Here is a 26,932-nt window from a genome sequence, read left to right on the forward strand (position 1 = left end):
GATCAGCCAAGGCAGAGTGAAGTGTGCTCGAGGTGTATCTCTAACTCTCTGAGGCCAGTGTCTTGGAGGATGGCTGTCATTTGCTCCTTTGAAGCCTGTCTGGGTATACTGCTAGAGACAGCCCAGGCCAGACAGGTCATTTCTGTGACTGGCAGGCTTTATGTCACTTTCTTGGCTGATAGTTATTTTCATAAATCTTTGAACACTTGCAAATAGACCAAACCTCACTGAGGCTTCTGTCTGTTTCCAGGCGCCCAGAGATCACCATTGTGGCAGCTGAGCCGCTGAGGCCCACCTCGTGGTTTCCAGGAGCCCACCCGCCAGGACTGGCATTTCCCCCAGCTTCTGCAGCGGGCCCTTGGAGGCCCAGTGAGCTGGTTCCTGCTGAGGTGAGTAAATATCGCATTACCTCTTTGCATTTTATTTTTAAATGAAGTTCAAAGATAAGAACCTTGGCTATCGCCTACAGCTGTTTAAAATCTTCATTCTTCATTTTGCAGCTCCCACCATCTTATGAACAAGTCATAAAAGAAATCAACCAAGTTCAAGTTAACACTACAAATAATAATAATGCTGCTGCCACTCCACGGCACACTATTACTTCAGCAACTCAGACTGACTTTTCAGAAGAAATAGACAACCATCTGCCTCAAAGTAATGCAAGTAATTTGTCTTCCTTCCTTCCGACCTAGTTCTCAGGAAGTAATCAGTAGACTCCAGCCTTTAAAATAGTTTGCAATTTGTGCATAATTCATTGAGCTCGATTTCCAGTTGGTATGTGATCACTGTGTGCTTGCTTTATTTGGCCTTGCCGTGATTATTATAATAGATCATTCTCACAAGCTGCAGCCCCAATCTCTAGGGTTCATCCTAGTTCATATCACAAAAACATCATCCTTTTAACTCATGCTGATGCCCTTTATTTCCATTGAGAAAGCCGTTATATTTAGCAACTTAAACTTAGTAGGATGCTAAAAGTTGTCCTTTTAGGCTTTTTAAAAGCCCTTGTAGGGATTTCCCTGGTGATCCAGTGGTTAAGTCTTTGCATTCCAATGCAGGGGTTGTGGAGTTTGATCCCTGGTTGGGAAATTAAGATCCTGCATTTGTGTATGTGTGTGTGTGTGTGTGTGTGCACACGCTCAGTCATTCAGTCATGTCTGACTTTTTGTAACTCCATGAGTTACAGGCTCCTCTGTTCATGGAATTTTCCAGCCAAGAATATTGGAGTGGGTAACCATATCCTACTCCAGGGAATCTTTCCAACCCAGGGATCAAACCCGAGTCTTTTGCATCTCCTGCATTGGCAGGTGGATTCTTAACCACTGCACCATCTAGGAGCCCAAGATCCTACATGCCACATGGCAGAAAGAAAGAGGGGGGCATTGTATTAGGATAACAGATAAGAGTAAGTTACCTTGGAAAAGTAAAGCAAGAATTGTTAAAATTTTGACAAGAGAGATGGTTTATTGATACATCTACTGAGAATCAGGAATTTAATGATGTTTTAAAATATTATATAATGAATATTTCTTAAATGAATAAATGCAGCCCAAAGAACCCTCCTGCAGGAAGCTGAATATAAACATTTCCCCCATGATTTTAGAATTACTTTTTACTAATGAAGGAAACCAAAATCTCTTGTTATTCTATATGTATATTTTTTAAATCTGTGTGTCTTTTTCCTTTGAAATAGTCACATTGCAGCTTCTGTTCATTTTGGTCTTGTCAGCCCTACAGGCACCTCTGAAACCCCTCCAGCCATCCCCCGCCGTCTCAGCCAGGCACCCTCCAACAATCGAGGGGCCTCTAATCGTCTTTGATATTTCTGAAGAACAGAATTGTCCACAAAACTCCAGTGCTCCAAGATGTCCAGTGCCAAAACCAAGATCAAAAAGCAACCTCAGACCAGTGGCCAGAGATTCTCACGTTAAAGAGCAGAATTCCCGGAGCAGTCCGGTGGCCGCGCAGGAGGAGGCAGCCCCGAGCCGGCCCCCGTCCTTGTGGGAAGGTGCCAGCTGCCCCGAGGGCCAGGCCGCGATGAACACGATGAGCGCAGAGCAGAGCCGCAGCACTGTCATTTCCAGGATCAAAGCGCTTGAGGGCCAGACAAGTACAGAAAGCTCGGGACTGCCCAAGAAGCCGGAAATTGTGCCCCGCACAATCCCGCCCAGACCTGCTGTTTCCTCAGGGAAACCCTCTGTGGCTCCCAAACCTGCAGCCAGTAGAGCCTCCGGAGAATGGGACTCCTGGACCGCAAGCAGACTCAGGGGGGCCCCCTCCCCACACTCTCCGCCGAAAGAAGCAAGGAGCAGCCCCGTCACCAAGCCCGAATTGCCAAAGAAACCAAATCCTGGCCTCATCCGGAGCATTAACCTTGAGAGTCTGGGTGGAGGGCCCATGGCTGAGAGCCCCAATGGTGGGAAGAAAGCCCCGACTCCTGCTCCTCGGCCTTTACTGCCCAAGAAATCAGTGTCCTCAGAAACCTCCCCCTGCTCTGTGGCTTTGCTGAAACCGGTCACTGTGCCTCCCCGACTCTCGGTGGCGTCACAAGCCAAAGCCTTCAGGTCACTGGGAGAGGGACCCCCAGCCAGCCCCCCGGTTCCTGCTCAGCAGAGCAAGCCTCCGGGTGACATCGACCTCATCAGCTTCGATGATGATGTGTTACCCCCACCATCTGGGAACCTGGCTGAGGACTCGGTTGGTCCAGACATGGTTCTGGGTGAGTAAAACCCACAAGTAGAGAGGAATCTAAGCTTCTCCGAGGGTTGTCTTGAAAAGGCACCTGCTGTTTTCATTTCCAGCACGTGAGTTCTTGAGGTGTGGACACGCACACGTGTGCACATGCATGCGTGTGTGTAGAGACAGGGAGGAAGAGTAAGGAAACAAGGAGCTAGGTGGGAGGAAGAATCAGAGCGAAGGGAAGATCTGAGGTGGGAGATAGAGGAAAAGAGGGAGATGCGTGGGTTTTTTTAAATATTTATTTGGCGGTGCCGGATCTTAGTTGTGGCACGTGGGATCTTTAGTTGCAGCATGTGAGATCTAGTTCCCTTACTAGGGATCGAATCAGGACCCCCTGCATTGGGAGCTCGGAGTCTTAGACCACCAGGGAAGTCCCACATGTGCTGATTACTGTCATCAAGGCAGGAATAAGCTGACTGGGACTAGGGACTTAACTAGATGAGAGGCTGGCTCCTTCCTCAGGCAAGTAGAGATTGGAGCATGAGGGGGATGTAGGGGAAACTTCTCAGAGATGGAAAGTCATGCCCCAGAAGGGCTCCTCAGATTGACTGAGCCCTGAGGGAGTGCCGGGAGAGGGGCCAGCCCTGCGGAGGACTTTGGCAAGAGCAGTCAACCCAGCCATATGTTGTAAAATGTTGTTCCATAATCTTCACAGAACACCTTCCCTTGGGAATGCTAAAGTTTTGTAAATAAAATACAACAGTTGTAAGTTTCCTGCCAAAATTAGGACAAATAGATTTCCCAAGAGGCAGAGAGTCTTTTTTTTTTTTTTTCCTTTCCTCACACTGTTCAGATGGAGAGTGTGATGGTAAAGCTTATCTTTGATTTGCCAAACCAAGCTGCTCTACTTGTCATCAGTAAGATTCCATTTACTACTGTTTACTTATTTGGGTAGAGTTTATGAACATATAAGCATAATACTATTTTCAAAAGGTTAGCTGTTATTGTCTAAATGTTTAAGATGCATCAAAATGATATAAACTCTATAATGCAAAACCAAATTCTGCAGAGCACAGATGTATTTCAGGTGATAACAACCATATATTTATTAAATATGTACCACGCACACAATGTAGGAACTGACTGTAGCGTGCCTCTTGTCCATAAGAAGTGAAAAGAAAAACAGTAGAATATATTGAGTTTCTGCTGTGTTCCAAACCCTCTGCTAGATCCCAGACATACATTATTGAATTTAATCCTCACAGTAACCCTCGGCAAGGCATCATGGTTCATTGACATATGAAGAATATCAGACTGAGTGAGATAAACACCTAACTTAATCAGTATCATAAAACTAATAATTTTCCAAAGCAGGATTCAAGCTGCATCTTTTTATTTTAAGTCTAGCTTATTTTTTACTCTATCATGTTGCACCTCAACATTCTCATGAATCCTTAAACCAGGCAACACATTAAAAATTTTTCAAGTCTTCATTATAGCATTTTTTATTTAAACCTTTTTGGCATTAACAGGGTTCCGAGTAGGACAGAGAGGGTTAGATCCAATACCAGGAAGCCGTGAAGGGGTGGGAACAGTACAAGCCAAAGTAACACCACCTTCTGAAGCTGCTGGAGTCTGTGCTGATGGCACCGTGGTTAATAATTGCTGAGAATTTAGTCTGTGTCATCAAGCAGATAATTACAGTCATCTTCAAAAAGGAAGGTCAACAGTATCCATCAACATGAGCATCATGTTGAGCTTCCTGCTCAGCCTTTTCTGTTTCTTTATTTCTGTACAACGTTTAATTATTGAGGCGCCTTTCAGTAAGAGGTGTAATTTGCTTGCCCTACCCGACTGCTTTAGCCATCGCTCTTGCTTGTGGAGTTATCCTGAACTGAGCACTGTCTTCTTTTTATTTTTATTTATTTACTTATATGGCATGCCAGAGCTCAGTTCCCCAAACGGGGCTTGGATCTGCGCCCCCTGCACTGGGAGTGCCGAGGCTTAACCACTGGGCCGCCAGGGAAGTCCCTCTGTCTTCCTTTTCAGCCTGCTCCCCTTCCTGTACTCTGCTCCTGTCCTAGCTTCTCCGTCACACTGCAGCCTTCCTAAAGAGCTCCGTAGGTCATGCTTGAGCCTCCCTACCTGTCACGCACAGTGGCTAGTTGTTTGAATTTAGAGTCAGGCCGGCTGGGGTCCACCACTTAATTGCTGTGGGACCTGAGGCAATTTACTTAACCCCATAGTGCCTTGGTTTCCTCATCTATAAAACATCATAATACTCCTCGTGGAGGCATTGCGAGTATTAAATATGATTATACAGGAAAGCTCTATCACATTGTCTGAAACACAGTGTGTGCTCATTAAGTGGTGGTTATTAGTCTTACTTCTTGCCCTTCACATCCAATAAGTTGCCAAGTCCTGCTGGTTTTACCTTATGATAGTTCTTTCTCTCATCTCCATTCCTCCTGCTACTGGCCCAGGTTTCTAATCTTCAGGTCCAGATAACTGCTGCTGGTACGTCGCTTCAGTCGTGTCCGACTCTGTGCGACCCCATAGACGGCAGCTCACCAGGCTCCCCCGTCCCTGGGATTCTCCAGGCAAGAACATGGAGTGGGTTGCCATTTCCTTCTCCAATGCATGAAAGGGAAAAGTGAAAGTGAAATCGCTCAGTCGTGTCCGACTCTTAGCGACCCCATGGACTGCAGCCCACCAGGCTCCTCCATCCATGGGATTTTCCAGACAAGAGTACTGGAGTGGGGTGCCATTGCCCTCTCCGCCAGATAACTGCAGTGACCTGCTAATTGAGCTTCTGCTTCTGCTTCCAAACCACCGTCAACCATACCATGCTTACGCGAGGGGTGTTTCTAGAGCACACATTGGACCTCGTTGCTTCCTTGCTTGTTGGCCTCCAGAGGCATTCAAGATTATCTCTGAATTCTTCAAAATGTAGGGGGATTTTTTTTTTTTCTTTTTTTTTTTTTTTGAGTCCCCAGCCCCACCCTCCCCCGCTGTGGCTCTGACCACCCCACCCCTTCCGGATTTTTATTTAATGATTGGGGCTTTGTGACTCTTTTAGAGAGGGAAACTATTTTTTGTTTGCACTGGGTCTTCGTTGCTGCATGCAGACTTTCTCTGGTTGTGGCGAGTGGGAGCTGCTCTTTGGAGCTTCTGATGGCGGTGGTTTCTCTCCTTGCGGAGCACAGGCTCAAGAGTTGCGGTGCACTGGCTTAGTTGCCATGTGGGCTCTTCCTGGACCAAGGATCAAACTGGTTTCCCCTGCATTGCAAGGCAGATTTTTAACCACTGGACCCCCAGGGAAGCCCTACACATTTTTTAGCCTGAAGTAGAATTGACCTACAACATTATGTTGGTTCCATGTGCATAGCCTGGTGATTCAGTATTTCAAAATGATCACCATAAGTCTAGTTACCATCTGCCATCATACAGTTATTACAATATTACTGACTGTATTCCCTATGCTGTAAGGCTTTGTGACTTTTTGATGGTATATTAATAATATTGTCTTTGTAAGTAAAGGATTATGGTCTCTTTGTGAAAACTTACCTAATCATTCTGGCATTAGCCAGAAACTGGGGGAGGAACCCCAGAGAAAGGCAAGAAACTCACAAATAGGCCTTTCCTTCTTTTTCTCTCCCCTCAAAAAGAAAGAAAATCCAATAAAGTAGTTTTCATAAAATGAAGTTACCATATTAATCTCAGGAAATAGAGATCAGAAAATACTGAAGCTATGAAAACATTGTAAGGATTAGAAAATTATTAAGGGGAAACTCATAAAACAGGCGTTTAATATTGGATTCATTTCTTGGCTAGAATGCCTTCCAGGTTAATGTAATAGAGCTGAGAAGCATTAGCAGTTCCTCTTCACACCTTTACAAATCATACCCAGTTGTCAAAAAAGCAGAATGCTTCTGCTCTCAGCCCCATTACACAGACCAGAATAATAGTTTAGCAGCCAATTTCTGCTATTAACAGAATTCAAGGGGAAAAAATGACAGAAAAGCAAGCCAAGGATGGTGAAACCAATTATGACAACAAGCATATTATTAGAGACAGGTAATGGGCGGAAAACTACATTACCATCATGTTTTTCTCGACCCGGTAGTGAAGCCCACGCGGGTATGGGTGTAAAGTGGCCTGCTTGTTTGGCAGCGGGTGTAGAGTAACTGGCATTGGTGCGAGGGGCTGGAAGGAGGGCTGAGTAAACACTGCAAGTAACAGTAGAGAAAAATGCCGTGGGCTTTCCTTAGACTTGCTTAGGAGATGCTTTTGCAGACAGTTTTGATTTTTTCTGTAGAAGCAAGAGGAAACAGTCTTTGATAGAGAAAATTATGACCCTGAGGTTCTTAACCCTTCCTGGATCACAGAACTCAGAGAATCTGATTAGCCTTTGAATCTTTTACTACTTTGAAAATACTGTTTTGACATATATGCACAATTGGAGGTACAATTTCCAGAGCCTCAAGGGCCTATTCTTCACCCCAGATCAAGGACTTCTACTGTGAAATACTGGAAATAACCCTTAGTGGGCCGCTTACATAAATTCTGATGCGTCCACACAATGGACTGTTGTGCAGTAACGAAAAAAGAGGCAGACACCTGTTACGCCTACTACGGACCTACTGTGGACCAATCTCCAAGATATTATTAGGCGAAAAACACAAAGTATCGATCGTACTCATGGTATTTTAGCTATTGTTGCTGTTAAAACACATACTTACTTGCAAATATCCTGTGTCTTTGGAAGCCACCTAAAAAATGCTAACAAAGCTTGTCTTTTATGAGGGAAGTGGGTAGTCAGGGGAGGTTGGGGGAACCTGGCCTTTAAATAGCTGGGCGTAAGCAGAATTGGGATGAAAGAAACTACGAGAGATATCGCTTGTCTTTGCCCCAGAGAAAGAATGGCCTCCTGCACTGATTGATCCTCAGCCTGTGGGTCATGACAGGCTGAGGATTTAAAAAAAAAAAAATAAAGAAATTTTTAAAATAGTAAAATACAATGTTTCTAAACAACTATATTATTCAAGATTACAAATAAAAGCTAGTTATTATGAACTAAATATGTCTAAATTAGGCAAATTCAAAAATACCTGTCTGCATTCTTTCTTATTAAATAGAATCACTGAGGAGTAAAAGCCCCATAAAAAAGAGAGTTTTTGTTTTTCTGGTTACTTTATGGAAAATTTTAGGGCTGTTACTGCCTTGAAAAAGTTACTAAAGGGACAAATATTTTCATATTTTTCCCTTTTATTTCTAAGTGATTTTTGTTTCAATTTATTTGGCACAGGTGTTATTTCAGCTTAATTTTGTAACTTTTTCATGTGATTAAATTTATTGGATTTCTTTTCAGTTACAAAGTAACAGTTGCTGTAACGAATCAAACAATATAAACATTTAGTAAAATAAAAAGTTAATCTCTCTCCAATCCACTCAAACCCCCAGAGTAGCCAGTGTGAACTATGTTGTATGCAGCTTTTGGTGCCTTTGAATGTTCCAAACCAAAGCTTACAAACATGTACACATATATAAACTTTTTCCTGCTCTTTACAGAAATTTTTACCGAACTGTACCCATTACTCAGCAGCTTGCTTTTTTCATTTAGTCCTGAGGTTTAAGGTCTTCTCTCTGGGCCAGTAGATCTAAGTCTGACCCTTGTTTCCTTACACCCGCCTGATATTCCCTGGGATGGGCACAACATAGTCGAGTCAACGTTTCCTCTAGTGATGGACATTTCAGGTTGTTTTGTTTTATTTATTTATTAATTTGCTGCTACAAAAAAATGCCATAGTAGACAGTTTCCTGCCTGGCACTGCCAGGAGTTCCCAAACATGAGGTGCCACTCTTGCTTTCTAGGTCACCTACTTAGATTGCTGTTGGAGAAAAATAGCCCCCTCATGAAAAGACATAAAAAGTAAACACATGGTGTATCTAGAGAGAGACTCACACAGCATCATCAAGACGAAACCAGGCCTGTGACTCCGCCTTCTCACTGCAGTGATGCCGTGTGCCCTCCCCACCTATCTGCACGCCTCTCTGGATGGCAGCCCGGGCGGCACGGACAGAGAGGCAGATGCCCAGCTCGCTGACTCAGGCAGTCAGCTGGGGGCGGTCACTCAGCAGACCCGCTCCTGCCAAACAGCACAGTGCTGGGACTTCTTGTTTCTCTGTATTGAGAAGGAATTTTTTTTCCAGAGACATATATAGTAGAATAATTACCCATGATCTGAGTGCCAGTTATTAAAGAGTAGCTTTAAAATAAAGAGTAGCTTTAAGTTAAAATAAATTAAGTTAAAAATAAGGACCAAGAAGAGAGAAAGTGAATGTCTAGGATATTTTGAATACTTTGTATTTAAGTTTAAACCCAGCAAGTGTAAAAAAATGACTACACCCTTTAATGTGATCGGTGAGACCTGCAGGATTTGGGACGGGGTTCCCTGAGGCCAGTCCTCCAAGAGCAGGCACATTTGGGAGCCCCTGTGCTCAGCCCACTGAGGGCACTTGAGTGGCTTCTTTCTCCTTCCCTGCCCACCTTACTCATGCTCTCACCCCCGGAATGTGAAAAAGAGCGTAGGTGGTCTCCCGGCCCAGAATTTCAGATGAATTGGGGAACGATTGAAGTGATACCACACTCAAGATGTTCCTCTCCCTCCACATTCACCCCCTAAACTCGCCAACTAAACACCTATCCTAATGACCGACAGCTTACAAGGCCCCAGAGCAGCTGTTAGAGCAGATATGCTACTTGACTGGGAGAGCACCAAGAGCGGCTGTCAGTCTCAATCCTTTTCTTGAGTTTTGGTCCTTTTCCCAGGAGGAAACAGCTCTGAGAGGATGGGCCGTCACAGCCACAGTTGCAGGGTGGGGATGCTGAAGTCTGTGCCACAGCCACAGGAGGGGACAGAAGGTCACTGCTTGGTGGCCAGCAGGTTCCAACTAGGGCCACGGAGGCAGAGCAGGGGCAACAGCAGGGGAGAGAGAGACGAGCAGGGAGGAAAGCTGTGCACAGGGGAAAGACATGATATTCCTGTGTTGGAATAAAATGTGTGCCAGATTACATGGGGTCTGCAGATTCTTCCATTTAGGCCAGCAGTACTCAGATGAGACGTCCAGGGAGTTCCGGTTCAGGTAATATTTGCAATAATGGGCTTTCATATCAGGGTACCTACCCCTTTTTATCCTTGAGCACTGCTATTTCCCAAAGACCAGATGTGTATTATTCAACTTGGAAGAACTGTTAGAATATGTAAAATCCAGTTGTTGGAAAGAGGGCCCTGGAGCCCTCCACTCCGCACACCCCCTTGCTCTGCCATTTCACATACAGCCTGCTTCCCTTCGGCCCACACCTGAAGTCCCCCCTTGCTTGGTGTTTCCCTTCATCAGTAGCACATCTCACCTGGTGATATATCACATGGGTCACTTTTCTGTTATATTTATTGTTTGTTGTCTCCATCTGCTGCCCAAGTGTAAGCATCATGAAGGCAGAGTTCTTTGCTCTGTTCACTGACATATTCCCAGTACCTAGAACAGCATTTGTTACGTAGCATGCACTCAATCAATACTGAATGAAAAAAAGTAAAAGAGCGAGTTACAAATGTTACCTACCCCCCAGGTTCTTGGGTTCCTTAATCAATAGAAATTGACTAGAGGCCAGACAAGAAATTTAGGCAAGGCTTTATCGGGGCCCCTCCTGTAGCAGTGGGGAGCGAGAACAAGCAACAGCTTCCCTTGCTCTTTGGCTCCCCAATGGGGGCCAAGCTGCTTCCTGATATGGAGTGAGTCATGGGTCCAACTGGAGGGGTATATATGTGTGTCTTGGTCCCTCAGCCATGTCCAAACTCTTTGCAATCTCATGGACTGTAGCTTGCCAGGCTCCTCTGTCCGTGGAATTCTCCAGGCAAGGATACTGGAGTGGGTAGCCATTCCCTTCTCCAGGGGATCTTCCTGACCCAGGAACTGAAGCCTGATCTCCTGCATTGGCAGGCAGATTCTTTATCTTCTGAGCTGGAGGGGTAGCATAGATGTTTTCCCACCCCTTAGGCGGTATTGTGTGCAGGGGGCTTGTGCCATACCCTGCTTTTGCTTGGGGTTCTTCAGAAGTGGCAGTTGGGTTCTTTGGTCTCTTAGTCTCTTTTGTCCAGAATCTGCAGCGACTGCAAATGCGTGCAGTTATTTTAGTCTCGTGTGGTTTCTTAGTTGCTTGAGGAGGGGTGTGTCCAGGTGTAGGCATTGCAGCAGAGTCCCAGGTCCCAGCCTGTCTCACAAAGAAATAGACACAAAACGATTCTCCTTTTGTTTTTCAAAATACCTGCATAATCAGGATCTTCCTGGCGGTCCGTGATTAGGACTCAGTGCTTCCACTGCCGTGGCCCAGCTTCAATCCCTGATCGGGGAAGATCCTACAAGCCATGTGCTGCAGCCCAGAAACTCCAAAACAACAGAAATATCTAAAATGCGATATAGGAAAAAATCTGTAGACAGATACACCAAATTTTAGATAATAATGATTACTAGAGGGATGGGATTACAGGAGATTTTCTATCATATATTTCTCAATGTTTCCCATTTTTACAATAATTATTACTTTTGAAATGAAAAATAATGCTATAACAAAATAAGGGATTAAAGAATTTGGTTAGAGCTAAAAGAGCTTTGTTTATTTTCTGGGGTTATATTGTAAGAGCCTTTTCTGAAAGTTTGACATTGTTTTGACCATGTTGACTTGGGTTTTTGAACATAGACAAGACTTGCCTCACTAATGTGCTACTAATAGGTTTCCATAGAGGGGTCATCTAATTTTTTTTCCCCAGTAGCCTAATAGTAATTGTGTTATCTAGCATGCCACCTGGGGGTCTTATGTAGGTGGTAGATAAAGTAGGATTGCACTTGACTGTCCTGTCTCCCATCTCTCACTGTTAGTAGCACATGGTAGGCAGATGTGAGAACAAGTGACTAGTGAGTGGGTGCGGCTCTGGTGGCAGGTCTGAGAGTGGGGTGTCCTGAGAGCTGGGTGGAAGGGAAGGCGAGTGTCAGGGAGCTGAAAGGGCTTCTTATCCTGAGCTCAGCTTTTCATCTATCCTGAAAAGAGTTGGTCAGCACAAGGTGCTTTATTGAACAGCGGCTTGTAACAGGCCGACCACGAATGGTTGGAGTGCATTGTTTCACAGGGAGCATCTTCCCACAGGTGAGATCCAGAGGACAGGTGCCAAATACAACATATATTCATTCTGTCTCTTGCGGAATAAAGGCAGAAGCAGCCTCATGAGGGCCCATGTGCTGTGCAGAGTATGCATATGCATCATACAGCATTTGATTTTATTTTTGCTAATCTATTTATTTTTAGATTTCTCATCTTTTAAAAAGTTTACAGTCATCTTTCCAAGCTACTAAAAAGAACATTTGCGTTAAAGAAAAAAAGATTGTTTCTTTCAGTAAAAAGATTTGGTGGGAGAATTCCCTGTTGGTACAGCGATTAGGGCTCCATGCTGTCACTGCTGAGGGCCCAGATTCAGTCCCTGGTCTGGGAGTTAAGGTCCCACAAGCCACGCAGTGTGGCCAGAGAAAAAGGGGAAAAGAAGTTTGGTGGTTATGCTTAAAAATACTCTCGCTAAGCACATACTGCCCATTTTTAAATGAATGAGTTAAGACGGAGGAATGCTCACCCATATATCCTTGCCCCAAAATTAAATATTTGAAGGGAGATGTCTTACCTTACTTCCAGGATAAAACGCTTTCCGTTTCATGTTAGTGAGGTGTGGTTTTACCTGACTATTCAATCCAAGACGGCAGAGCCCCCGTGGAGGCCCTGGCGGCCCTCGGGGGAGGTTTTCTAGCACGGCACCGGAGTGGAGGATCCAGGAGGCTTCACAGTGCGGGGAAATGGGCTCCTTGTTTGAGTTGCCCCTCATTTTCAGGGAGACACTTATAAAATGATTACACTCCCGTGAAAGATAGCTTCTACATAATTGAAGACTGTCCCGGCTCTCTCTCATCAGAGAGGAAGAAAAGCCGTATAAATTATTTACAGAGCTCCAAGTTGTTTCCTTTCATGAGCCCTGATTTTGTTTTTGTCTCTGCAAACTGAGATTTTGTTTATCCATGAATAGTTTTCCCTAGGGCATGAGAAATATGACTGTTAAATTATGAATGAGGTTTTTTGTTTGAGTCCATATTAACTACAACGTGCAAAATCAACTGTTTTTCATTAGATCCCTTTCAGCTCCCCACCAGAACAGAACCAACAAAGGAACAAGCAATTCAACCAGCACCCACCAGGAAGCCCACTGTGATTCGAATTCCAGCCAAACCGGGAAAATGTAAGCACTTCTCTGCCTCATTTATTTTTCACTCCAGGAGCTGGGGAGAAATATATGCTAATTTATCAATGTTTGCTTCTGAAATTATGTGTAATCGGCCATTTATTATTATTACTCATAGCTGAGAACATATAAAAGCAAGTTGTTTTTTCATAATTCTCTAGACAATTAGTACAGTTAATTTAGATTTTACTTCTCTTTAACATCCTTTTAGGCAGAGAGATTAGAATAATCTTAAACTCAGAATAAATGTAATATCCTATGTTAGTGCCAGTAGTAAAGATAGAGTGGAGAAGTAGTTGAAACTGATAGCAAATACAATTGTATATGTCTGTTAGGAATATATTATTCCAGTCAGCATAATCTAAATATAGCTATGTGTGAATTGTCTGAAAGGAAATAACCAAAAGTTATAAAAACGTAGCTATGTATAAAAAGACTTTTTAATTAGTATAACATTACATGTTTTATAAACTTCCTTACTTGATTTTTTCTGGGGGGCTGCCTTCGCGGGCTCTTAGTTCCTCAACCAGGGATCAAACCCAGGGTCTTGGCTTTGGAAGTGCAGAGCCCTAACCACTTTCACATTCTTACATGAAATTTTGGATGAGTTTTAATAAGTACTGCAAACAAAAACAAATCTGATATTATTATAAGAGAGAATCCTAGAGGGCCAAGAGAAAAAGTGTGTGAGATGTCTGTACACAAATGACAGACAGTGGGTTCCAGGTAATCACACACTTCCTCTGTGAGCCTCTTTCATTTTATTTCCTCTAACGCTTTTGCATAGCCCAGAGGCATCCTTGCCTCTGTCTAAGGAGACCCTGCCACTGCGTTCCTGCCAACAGCGGAGCAAGTATACCAGTCCTTCACCTGCAGCATCCCAGGGTTACGCTGTAGGCAGGCCCTGCAATGCCATGAAACCCCTTTAGCTTAGGGGTTTGACCTCTCTCTCTGTAAAATACTACCTAGAAGAATCATATTGGTTTCAGTCTCTTGATGGTTTTGTTAACAAATGGCTCCAACCCAAGTAGTGAGAAGATTGAACAAAGTTGCTATGGAAAATGAGGAAGAGAGAAAGTTAACGGTACCAAAATCTAGTGGGTTTTCACTTCGTTCAGTTCGGTTGCTCAGTCATGTCCTACTCTTTGCCACCTCGTGGACGTCAGCATGCCAGGCCTCCCTGTCCATCTCCAACTCCCTAAGTTTACTCAAACTCATGTCCATTGCGTCAGTGATGCCATCCAACCATCTCATCCTCTGTCGTCCCCTTCTCTTCCCACCTTCTATCTTTCCCAGCATCAGGCTCTTTTCCAATGAGTCAGTTCTTCGCATTAGGTGGCCAAAGTATTGGAGTTTCAGCTTTGGCATCAGTCCTTCCAATGAATATTCAGGACTGATCTCCTTTCGGATGGACTGGTTGGATCTCCTTGCAGTCCAAGGGACTCTCAAGAGACTCCTCCAACACCACAGTTCAAAAGCATAAATTCTTCAATGCTCAGCTTTATTTATAGTCAAACTCTCACATCCTTGACTAGATGGACCTTTGTTGGCAAAGTAATGTCTCTGCTTTTTAATATGCTGTCTAGGTTGGCCATAACTTTTCTTCCAAGAAGCAAAGGTCTTTTAATTTCATGGCTGCAGTCACCATTTGCAGTGATATTAGAGCCCCCCAAAAATAAAGTCTGTCACTGTTTCCATTGTTTCCCCACCTATTTGCCATGAAGTGAGGGGACCAGATGCCATGATCTTAGTTTTCTGAATGTTGAGCTTTAAGCCAACTTTTCACTCTCCACTTTCACTTTCATCAAGAGGCTCTTTAGTTCTTCTTTGCTTTCTGCCATAAGGGTGGTGTCATCTGCATATCTGAGGTTATTGATATTTCTCCCGGCAATCTTGATTCCAGCTTGTGCTTCATCCAGCCCAGCATTTCTCATGATGTACTCTGCATATAAGTTAAATAAGCAGGGTGACAATATACAGCCTTGACGTACTCCTTTCCTGATTTGGAACCAGTCTGTTGTTCCATGTCCAGTTCTAACTGTTGCTTCTTGACCTGCATACAGATTTCTCAGGAGGCAGGTCAGGTGGTCTGGTATTCCCATCTCTTTCAGAATTTTCCACAGTTTGTTTTTTGATCCACACAGTCAAAGGCTTTGGCATAGTCAATAAAACAAAAGTAGATGTTTTTCTGGAACTCTTTTGCTTTTTTGATGATCCAGCAGATGTTAGCCATTTGATCTCTGGTTCCTCTGCCTTTTCTAAATCCAGCTTGAACGTCTGGAAGTCAATGATTCATGTACTGTTGAAGATTCGTAGGAAGTTATATAGTAGTTTTAGACTAAAGAACTGGTAATGTGTTTCTTTTGACAGCATGATATAACCCACGAATATAGCCCACGTGACAGCTCATTGGATTGTCTGCTTGCTTGCTGTTACCTTATTATAAAGTGTTTGGGATTTTAATAAGCCTTGTGAGATATAATGATAATAAATATTGTCCAAAGTTCATGTGGCTTCAAGGAATACAACTTGTACATTGAAATGTATTCTCCTGTTGTGTCAGGGTCCCCAAAACCCCCATGTTTGGTGATTTGCTAGGAGGACTCACAGAACTTAGCATACTGTGATTTACCAGAAGGCAAAATCTGCAGAGGGAAAAGGTGCATGGGGCAAAGTCTGGAAGAAACCAGGCACAAGCCTCTGGGAGTCCTCTCCTAGTTGGGTTGCACAGGATGTTCCTCAGTCTCCTCAGTTGTGAAATGTCAATCAAGGAAGCTCATTAGAGACTCAGTACCCAGGGGTTTTGTTGGGGGCTGTTTGCATGGGCACCTGTAGAAATTCTGTTATGTACCAAAATTCCAGATTCTCAAAGGGAAGCAGGTGGTCAGCGTAAACCATATTCTTTTGTTTTATCTGTTCTGGAAATAGTGGGAACCTTCCCCAAATCCAACTTTCTAGGCCATCAAGGGCCACGCTTATAACTCAGTCCTGAGGTGTTTATTCTTTTCTATATACTGATAAATTGGATTAGCAGTCCTGAAATCCTGAAAAAGACATATTGAAGGAGCACCTTTATTTATTCTCCTGACAAAGCTCCAGGAGCTATTAGAAAGCTGAGTTCTGTACTGCTGTATGTAAGAGAATGGAAGGGCTAGTTTCTAGAGAATTATTTCTATTTGTATAAAAAACTAGTTCCCCAGGGACTTTCCTGGTGGCCCAGGGGTTAAGACCCTGTGCTACCACTTCAAGGGACACTGATTTGACCCCTGGTAGGGAACTAAGATCTTATATGCCACAAGGCATAGCCAAAAAAAAAAACAGTCCCCTCAAATTTTATTACTACAATTAGTAAGCAATGCATATATGCCGTGGAGGAAAAAAAAATAAGACTTGGTGTCTGAAAAACTTTGAATGGATAAGAAAAGAAACAAACAGCTTTGTGGTGCAAAATTCCTTCCTCTGAACCTGTCAGCTTCTTCCTCTGGAGACCTGTTTCTTCTGACTAAGATGTCCTTTCCCCAGATATCTGCATAGCTTCCTTCTTCACTGTTCTTTCAGGTCATTGCTCAAATGGCACTTTTCTCATTGAGGCCTCCGCTGACCACATTATTTGAAATCGAAAATCTCCACCTCCCCCACGTACCCACATCAGATAATTACTACGTCCCTTACTTCCAGTAAGCTATCTCCTCTCTACTTTCAGTTCAGTTCAGTTCAGTCACTCAGCTGTGTCCGATTCTTCGCGACCCCATGAATCGCAGCACACCAGGCCTCCCTGTCCATCACCAACTCCCGGAGTTCACTCAGACTCACATCCATCGAGTCGGTGATGCCATCCAGCCATCTCATCCTCTGTCGTCCCCTTCTCCTCCTGCCCCCAATCCCTCCCAGCATCAGAGTCTTTTCCAATGAGTCAACTCTTCACATGAGGTGGCCAAAGTACTGGAGTTTCAGCTTTAGCATCATTCCTTCCAAAGAAATCCCAGGGCTGATCTCCTTCAGAATGGACTGGTTGGATCTCCTTGCAGTCCAAGGGACTCTCAAGAGTCTTCTCCAACACCACAGTTCATGTTCTTACTACTTTGTACCCTTCGGGTTTTTGTCACGACAATATATCCTAAGTGATTCATTATTTCTGTGTAAGAATAAGGAAACTACAACACAGAGAGAGTCTTCAAGATGACAACTGAGTTGGACAGTCTCTGTACGGCAGCCCTGCCTCTCACCAAGAAGGCTTGCCTGTCTCTGTATCATCGATTTCCTAGTAGCTGGCCTGGGTACTTTCCTCCTTTGTGAGTGTTTCCCTGTCTGTGAATAAAACAGGAACTCATACTCTTGTTGGAAGTTTTTCATGTGAAATGGAAGCAGACAGTGTTCATTTGAATGAGAAAGATTCCCATCTCCTTTAAATGCCTTAACCAGTAAAAGGTGGCTTCAGCCTCCTTTAGTGTGTTACCATCATCCTCTCTCCAAGTATTTTGCACACAGCTTTTACTTAGCTATCACAAATTAAGCCTGGTCATCTTTGTTTTCTTCTTTTTATACTAAGTTGGTACACTGTCTCTGGGTTAAGGATATAATTTCGATGTAAAGATATTGCTTGTGGAAATGAGAGCAATTAAGCCCATTAATCTGGAGCTGATGAATTGGAAAGCACATTTAATTATTTGGATCGGGGGAGGGTTGGACACACCACCTATTAGGAAGCAGCAAGGCTTATTACAATGAGAATAGACTTTTGGGTTCAAAGCTGTGGTCTGACTGTTACTAGCATCAAGACCTGGATGTTTTTGTTGTTCAGTTGCTATGTCCATCTCTTTGCTACCTCATGGATTGCAGCACGCCGGACTTTCCTGTCCTTCACCATCGCCCGCAGTTTGCTCTAGCTCTTGTCCATTGAGCCAATGATGCCGTACAACTATCTCATCCTCTGTCATCCCCTTTTCCTATTGCCTTCCATCTTTCCCAATGTCAGGGTCTTTTCCAATGAGTTAACTCTTTGCATCAGGTAGCCAAATATTGGAGCTTCAGCATCAGTACTTCCATTGAATATTCAAGTTTGGTTTCCTTTAGGATTGACTGGTTTGATCTCCTTGCTGTCCAAAGGACTCTCAAGAGTCTTCTCTAGCACCACAATTCAAAAGCATCAATTCTTCGGTGCTCAGTCTTCTTTATGGTCCAACTCTCACATCCATATATGACTACTGGAAAAACCATAGCTTTGACTATACAGACCTTTGTCAGCAAAGTGATGCTTCTGCTTTTTAATACACTGTCTAGCTTTGTCATAGCTTTTCTTCCAAGGAGCAGCTGTCTTTTAATTTCATGGCTGCAGTCACCATCCATAGTGATTTTGGATTCCAAGAAAATAAAATCTGTCATTGTTTCCATTTTTTCCCCATCTATTTGCCATGAAGTAATGGGACCAGAAGCCGTGATGTTAGTGTTTTGAATGTTGAGTTTTAAACCAGTTTTTTCACTCTCCTTTTCCCCTTTCATCAAGAGGCTCTTTAGCTTCTCTTTACTTTCTGCCCTTAGGGTGATACCATCTCTATATCTGAGGTTGTTGATATTTCTCCTGGTAATCTTGATTCCAGCTTGTGATTCATCTAGCCCAGCATTTCACATGATGTACCCTGCATATAAGTTAAATAAGCAGGTTGACAATATACAGCTTTGACGTACTCCTTTCCCAATTTGGAACCAGTCCGTCGTTACATGTCCGGTTCTAACTGTTGCTTCTTGTCCTACATACAGGTTTCACAGGTGGTCTGGTATTCCCATCTCTTTAAGAATTTTCCACAGTTTGTTGTGATCCACATAGTCAAAGGCTTTAGCATAATCGATGAAGCAGAAGTAGATTTTTTCTGGAATTTCCTTGCTCTTTTCTATGATCCAGTGGATATTGGAAATTCAGCTTGTACATGTGGAAGTTCTCTGTTCATGTACTGTTGAAGCAAGACCTGGGTAGTTCATTTGTTTTCTTCTCAGCTTCAGTCTCTTCATCTGTCAAATGGACGCAATGCTATCTAGCATAGTGCTGTCTAATATGGTAGCCAATAACCACATGTGGCTACTGAGAACTTACAGTGTGGTCCATGCAACTGCAGGACTGAACTGTTTATTTAATTTTAATTAAGATTGAAGTTCAAACTGCCATAGTGGCTACTAGCTAGCAGATCTAGCACTTAGATAGATGTTGGTTAGAGAGATGCATATGGATAAAGTGCCTTAACCTAATGCCTGGCCCATAGAAGGTTCCAACAAATGCTGGCTCACTGTTGTAATTGTTTAGTGTCATTTTTACTCTTGATGAAACATTGGGTAAAACTGACTGATGGCTGCTAACCCATCGATTTTCTGAGATTTGTCAGGAAATCTTTCTCATTGCTTAGCTGTCTATTCTTTTGTGTATGGACATTTTCTTAAGGAAGCGAGCTGCAGTCTTTCCATCCTGTGAAACCCTCGAAGACTAGAAATTACTGATTAATTATTGTTATTTTTCCAGGTTTACATGAAGAGGATCCACAGAGCCCACCTCCTCTCCCTACTGAAAAACCTATCGGAAACACCTTCAGCACAGTATCTGGAAAGCTTGGTAATGCTGACAGAACTAGAAACTTGGTAAGTGGTCATTATAGGTTGTCCTAAGCTACACACTAATTTTAAGTACTCAGCTGATGTCTAAATTATTTTACTGTTGGTCAGATAAAACCTTTATTACAAACCATTTTCTAAGCTCCATGTACTTATTTAATATTTTAAAAATTCATATAGGATAAAAGACTTAGGCTCATCATAAAATAATTTGCCCTATACCAGTATATTGTCTTTTAAAATTTTTATTATTTTTTACATTTTTGGTTGTACTGGCTCTTTGTTGTGAAAACAGATTTAATTCAGTGATCAGATTATATTTGAAATACTGAATGAATCACATCATTTTAAGGTAATCATGAGCATTTGTTCATCTGAAATTTAGGAGAAAGTTATTTTTTAATTTTAAAAATAGTGCTTTAGCATGTGCTTGTTAACAGATGGTGGTCAAAAGGTTAAATATATACACATTTTTAAAAAAATTACAACTTCAATACCATTATTCCATACTTTTTGAAATTCCTAGGTTATCTTTATAGTTTGTTTCAAAAGAAACCAGTTCTTAAAGTCTTTGAGCCAAATTTTCAGTTCAAATTTCATGATAGTTTTACATTGTGAATTAACTCTGCTTATTATACATGCAAACTGATCTAATCATCTAGTGAAGAGAAATTTCTTTGATGGATCCATTAAATTGAATTAGCCAATATCAAGTTAATGAGAGTTTCCTGTAGGCTGGATTAAAATTTAGTGATCACTTGCATTTCAAAGTACTTGGTAATAAATTTTTATTAAAACTGGGCCAAGAAAACCCAAAAGAGGATGCTAGAGCTCCTGCCATAGAGTTGTTGAATGAGGGAAATCCCATACTTCCATGGAGAAAAAGTTACTTGAGAAGGTTACTGAAGGGTAGTAGAATGGAGCGAGACGATGACGAGTGGATATACTTAGCATTCACTGAGTCGTGGGCCTTATCAACCATAACGCTCTATTAAAATGTTAAGTATTACTCCATTTGGTGTTAAGCAATCCACAGAGCAACTCCAACATAGAAAAAAAAAGAAGAAAGAAAAGGAAGTCAGAATAAACTAAACCATCTGGAGAGGAAACTTTATTCATAACTGTTTATACCTCACGTGACTAGCATGACAGAAATCCCGCCCTGCAGTGTTTACAGAGGGTGGGGAGGGGGAGCTCCGAGCCCCCTGTGCTGTGCGGTAAAGAATGCGTACATAATAGACACGCTGGGTCTGAAGGAAGAAGAAAGAGAAAGAGATCACAGGTTAAATGATTTGGCTGAAGTCACGCACATAGATTTCCAGGGCCAGAAATTTATGACTGAGAAATTCCTTTTGTTTTAAGAATGACAATTACTGAGTGAATTTTAGACCAGAGGCCAGAAAGCCTTCAGGTGTGGGGAAAGATCTCTGGAAAGAATGTGTCACCAGTGTGATGATCCACGTGGAGAGGGTCTTTGACAGGTAAGTCTCCTGATGAGGCGCAGAACAAAGACCCTCTACTGCTTCTCCTGCCTTAAGAGCCAGGGAATTTTCCGACTCATGACAAGATGGCTGTCCTTGCAAAATCTCAGTCCTCACTTAAACGATAAGGGACTCCAGGGTGAGAAACATCAGGAGGCAGTGGCGCCATTCTGTCACAGGAGCACACTCCTCTGTGGAAATCCAGGGTCTGCCAGCCAGCGCAGGAAGAGAGCTGGGGGACGTGGCCCGGAGGGTGGAAGGCGTCTCGGCTGCAGCCCAGGAGCTCTCTGATGAGTTCAGGACGGGAGAAGTGGTATCAGTGCCTGGAGAAAGAAGAGAAGGCACATCTGCAGAGGCTGCTCAGTGATTCTAGCACACAAGAATGCGGTTTTGGAAGAAATGTCTGTCTTTTGAATATACAGCAAGAAAGGGGGGAAGGGGCTGGAATTATTTTTAAGTTGAACATAAGAAACCATCCCAAGGAAGATGAACAAAAAGATGGCATCTGTGGGGCAGTCCAAACAGAAACACCAACTTCGCCCAGAACTAAAATGCTTGCCCAAACACATCAAAAGTCAAAGTTCAGGGATGTCAGAGCTAGAGAAAAACTGCACAATGCCAGTACAGAGAAGCTCCCTGCATGTGTGGAATATTGAAGAACAGGAAATCCCTAATCAGTAATCTTCCAAAGACTGTCAGCAGAAGCTGTGCACAAACCCGGACTTGACCAGATGCTGAGACCGTGGCCCCTGCGGGAACCAAGCCCCTCCTCTCAGTACACGAAGTCTGTGCACTGCAGCAGTGCCTTCTGGAATGTGCCGAACAGCCCTGGAAGATTCGAGTATGCTCCCTTTTTTTCTGATTTATTTTTGCTGATAATTCAAAATTGAGGAATTAGAGAGATATTTAAGATCTCCCGTAAAGATATATAAACCACCCAGAGAAAACTGCAGCTAATATTTGGTAGAAGATTAGGATTGTGTGGTATGTCCTTATTAAAGTACATCATCTATAATTTTCTATGTCAAATTTATACATCTTTTTTTAATCTGCCCTTAATTATTAAGTAATTTTGAAGAAAAGATATAAGAGTTCCTACCTATCAGCTAGAGTGTTTTTCTCTTTGTTTCAGTTTTAAAGGTGGCCAAGGAAGTAAATGAGTTTTTCAGGTATCATAGCAAGATTTGTTGGGAAGCATATAGGCAGTGTATTTATAAGGCATGGATGATGGTTTGTAATATTGCAGGGTTTATGAGCTGGTGACTTGCCTCACTACATTAACTGAACTCATTAGTGAAACCAAGTTTTAAGGGCAAGCTTAATTTGTTTTTTAAAATGGGATTATAAAACATTGAAACATATTCAGATGATCGCAGCTATTAGCAATTAATCATTTGGCATTTAAGGAAAAGATGTAAATATTCAGTGTGAATTACAAATCACAGAAGTGAGTTTTAACTCATTTGTAAGATGAGAAGGGGGAAAAGAGGCCAAATTAGCCCAAAGATTATCAATCTGTAGCTATATCTCCTTTACAGAAAAAAAAAAGGAATGTCATTTTGAAGACCTAGCATTCCCCTCCCCTCAGGTGGTATTGGAAAAATATTATGTCCTGGATGTCAGTGGTCAGGGCTTAGAAAGTAGGAAAGTTGAAAAAAGAGACTCAATTAGAATTAGAAGAATTTAGTGAGGACTTTTCCCTTAAAATAAAGAATAGAAGTCTTGGCATTAAGAGCCTTTAACTTCTCATTCAACAGATGATCTGAAAAAGTTTTCCATGTTTTATATTCATTACCCAGTCCCTGGGCAATAACATGTTCAGAAAACTTATTTAATTAGCACAGTTTGAACCCCTTCTAGAGGAGTCTTCCTGTTGATCTCCACACTTCCAACTTCTCTCATCTACTTTCAGGCCAAACATTCCAACTCTGCCGCTCTTGTTTTTCACACCACCTCCCTTTGCTCTTTCCTCCAAAAATCTTCTCAGCACATCAACCCCTTCACTCTAGTTGTATAGTTCAGTTCACTTCATTTCAGTTGCTCAGTCGTGTCGACTCTTTGTGACCCTGTGGACTGCAGCACACCAGGCTTCACTGTCCATCACCAACTGCTGGTGATGCCATCCAACCATATCATCCTCTGTCATCCCCGTCTCCTCCTGCCTTCAACCTTTCCCAGCATCGGGATCTTTTCAAATGAGTCAGTTCTTCGCATCAGGCGGCCAAAGTATTGAAGTTTCAGCTTTAGCATCAGTTTTTCCAATAAATATTCAGGACTGATTTCCTTTAGGATGGACTGGTTGGATCTCCTTGCAGGCCAAGGGATTCTCAAAAGTCTCCTCCAACACCACAATTCAAAAGCATCAATTCTTCAGTGCTCAGCTTTCTTTATACTCCAACTCTCACATCTATACACGACTACTGGAAAAACCATAGTCTTGACTAGATGGACCTTTGTTGGTAAAGTAATGTCTCTTCTTTTTAATATGCGGTCTAGGTTGGCCATAACTTTTCTTCCAAGGAGCAAAGGTCTTTTAATTTCATGGCTGCAGTCACCATTTGCAGTGATATTACAGCCCCCCAAAATAAAATCTGTCACTGTTTCCATTGTTTCCCCACCTATTTGCCATGAAGTGAGGGGACCAGATGCCATGATCTTAGTTTTCTGAATGTTGAGCTTTAAGCCAATTTTTTCACTCTCCACTTTCACTTTCATCAAGAGGCTCTTTAGTTCTTCTTTGCTTTCTGCCATAAGGGTGGTGTCATCTGCATATCTGAGGTTATTGATATTTCTCCCGGCAATCTTGATTCCAGCTTGTGCTTTATCCAGCCCTGCATTTCTCATGATATACTCTGCACATAAGGTAAATAAGCAGAGTGACAATATACAGCCTTGACGTACTCCTTTCCCGATTTGGAACCAGCTGTTGTTCCATGTCCAGTTCTAACTGTCGCTTCCTGACCTGCATACAGATTTCTCAGGAGGCAGGTCAGGTGGTCTGGTATTCCCATCTCTTTCAGAATTTTCCACAGTTTGTTTGTTGATCCACACAGTCAAAGGCTTTGGCATAGTCAATAAAACAGAAGGAGATGTTTTTCTGGAACTCTTGCTTTTTCGATGATCCAACGGATGTTGGCAATTTGATCTCTGGTTCCTCTGCCTTTTCTAAATCGAGCTTGAACATGTGGAAGTTTACGGTTCATGTACTATTAAAGCCTGGCTTGGAGAATTTTGAGCATTACTTTACTAGCGTGTGAGATGAGTGCAATTGTGCAGTAGTTTGAGCATTCTTTGGCATTGCCTTTCTTTGGGATTGGAATGAAAACTGACCTTTTCCAGTCCCATGGCCACTGCTGAGTTTTCCAAATTTGCTGGCATATTGAGTGCAGCACTTTCACAGCATCATCTTTCAGGATTTGAAATAGCTCAACTGGAATTCTATCACCTCACTAGCTTTGTTCTTCGTGATGCTTCCTAAGGCCTACTTGACTTCATATTCCAGGATGTCTGGCTCTAGGTGAGTGATCACACCATCGTGGTTATCTGGGTTGTAAAGATCTTTTTGTATAGTTCTTCTGTGTATTCTTGCCACCTCTTCTTAATATCTTCTGCTTCCTTTAGGTCCATACCATTTCTGTTCTTTATTGTGCTCATCTTTGCATGAAATATTCCCTTGGTATCTCTAATTTTCTTGAAGAAGATATCTAGTCTTTCCCATTCTGTTGTTTTCCTCTATTTCTTTGCATTGATCACTGAAGAAGGCTTTCTTACCTTTCCTTGCTATTCTTTGGAACTCTGCATTCAGATGCTTATATCTTTCCTTTTCTCCTTTGCCTTTTGCTTCTCTTCTTTTCACAGCTATTTGCAAGGCCTCCTCAGACAACCATTTTGCCTTTTGCACTTCTTTTTCTTGGGGATGGTCTTGATCCCTGTCTCCTGTACAATGTCACGAACGTCAGTCCATAGTTCTTTACGCACTCTGTCTATCAGATCTAGGCCCTTGAATCTATTTGTCACTTCCATTGTATAATCGTAAGAGATTTGATTTAGGCCATACCTGAATGGTCTAGTGGTTTTCCCTCCTTTCTTCAATTTAAGTCTGAATTTGGCAATAAGGAGTTCATGATCTGAGCCACAGTCAGCTCCCAGTCTTGCTTTTGCTGACTGTATAGAGCTTATTCATCTTTGGCTGCAAAGAATATAATCAGTCTGATTTCATTGTTGGCCATCTGGTGATGTCCATGTGTAGAATCTTCTCTTGTGTTGTTGGAAGAGGGTGTTTGCTATGACCAGTGCATTCTCTTGGCAGAACTCTATTAGCCTTTGCCCTGCTTCATTCTGTACTCCAAGGCCAAATTTGCCTGTTACCCCAGGTATTTCTTGATTTTCTACTTTGCATTCCAGTCCCCTATAATGAAAAGGACATCATTTTGGGTGTTAGTTCTAGAAGGTCTTGTAAGTCTTCATAGAACCATTCAACTTCAGCTTCTTCAGCATTATTGGTTGGGGCATAGGCTTGTATTACCGTGATATTGAATGGTTTGTCTTGGAAATGAACAGAGATCATTCTGTCGTTTTTGAGATTGCATCCAAGTTCTGCATTTCAGACTCTTCTGTTGACTATGAGGGCTACTCCACTTCTAAGGGATTCCTGTGGTATAAGCTCTCTGCTTTCTCAAGCCTTGTCTGTTCCTACTCACATGCTCTCCTTTCAGGCCACTTCTTAAGTTTCTGTTATGTTCCCACTTCCTTCCAGTTCAAAACACATCACACAATGTGGAAACCAGCCAGTATAAGAGATTTGGCTTTTCTAGGTAAAACAAACTAATCACCACCCCACTTACTGTGTGTTTAAGCTAGGAGCACTGCATATCTTAAGTATTGTCATGGGATAAATAAATGCCATATTTAAAAAGAATTCCCTGCAGTGCCTGCTAAAGTTGGTGCTGTGTAAGCTGTCACGAGCTAAGCATCTTCCTTCCCTCCTTAGAACGTGCTGGCTGTGTCATCACCAGTGCCGTCGGGTGGGCCGTGGTCCACAGCAGCAGACCCCGGCCTCTTCCTCTCTCTCCTCAGTTGCATTGTGACAGGGACAGTGAGGACTGAGACGAGAAGACTCTTTTAATCTCCTTTCTGTAACTCAGCTACATTTCCACTTACAGATCTAGCCAAAAATTTGTCCATAATTCCTCTCGACAAGCTCTTGTTTCAGATTAACCTTAACTAAAAAGCATTCTCTGATTCTTTCAGGAATCTGACATTGCTGGTCAATCAGGAGGTTCTGGGCGAGGACCCCCAAGGTTGCCACCCAGGTAGGTAAGCATGGGAAAACCTCTAAAAAGCCAGTTAAAGAAAATCTAATGACTCCAAGACCAGACCTTTTTCCCCATGTTGTTGGCCTTCTATCTTTTTTCAGAAATAAGTCACAAAGTTCCCCAGGCCACTAGCCCACAGTCTACTTCTGACAGCAGGTTGTAGGCATCTCTGTTTCTTGTTTAGCATAATCTAACCATTCACAGAGCACACACACGAATCTCTGTTGTTGTTGTTCAGTTGCTAAGTTGTGTCCAACTCTTTTTGACCCCATGGACTGCAGCATGCCAGGCCTCCCTGTCCTTCACCATCTCCTGGAGTTTGCTCAAACTCACATCCATTGAGCTGGTATTGCTATCCTATTTTCAGAATTAGCTTTCTTTGTTTTAATCTAAATTAGAGTTTTAATAATGATTCCTAGGACATGAACATTAGAGTTTGTTTTTCCCTTCCTAATAATCTAGAAGACCCCATCACATCTACATGATATCTTATTATAAGCTTTTCATCTCAGGCTTTGGTAGA

At 42.7% G+C, this 26,932-nt stretch overlaps 1 protein-coding gene across 12 annotated transcripts in view; it reads left to right on the forward strand.

Annotated features, from left to right (window-relative positions):
- The window catches only part of SH3D19 (SH3 domain containing 19), a 201,740-nt gene that overhangs the window by 150,152 nt on the left and 24,656 nt on the right, over window positions 1-26,932 (forward strand). For 10 of the 12 annotated variants that reach the window (XM_061383996.1, XM_061384001.1, XM_061384000.1 and 7 more), the window contains 6 exons: window positions 251-389; window positions 501-663; window positions 1,730-2,719; window positions 12,906-13,013; window positions 19,525-19,640; window positions 26,345-26,406. In XM_061383996.1, the coding sequence (XP_061239980.1) occupies window positions 251-389; window positions 501-663; window positions 1,730-2,719; window positions 12,906-13,013; window positions 19,525-19,640; window positions 26,345-26,406 (1,578 nt within the window). The remainder of the gene's footprint in view (window positions 1-250; window positions 390-500; window positions 664-1,729; window positions 2,720-12,905; window positions 13,014-19,524; window positions 19,641-26,344; window positions 26,407-26,932) is intronic. The other 2 variants (XM_061383997.1, XM_061384004.1) reach the window with 1 other exon arrangement.

Source organism: Bos javanicus, chromosome 17, assembly GCF_032452875.1.
Source record: "Bos javanicus breed banteng chromosome 17, ARS-OSU_banteng_1.0, whole genome shotgun sequence".
Taxonomy (NCBI): domain Eukaryota; kingdom Metazoa; phylum Chordata; class Mammalia; order Artiodactyla; family Bovidae; genus Bos; species Bos javanicus.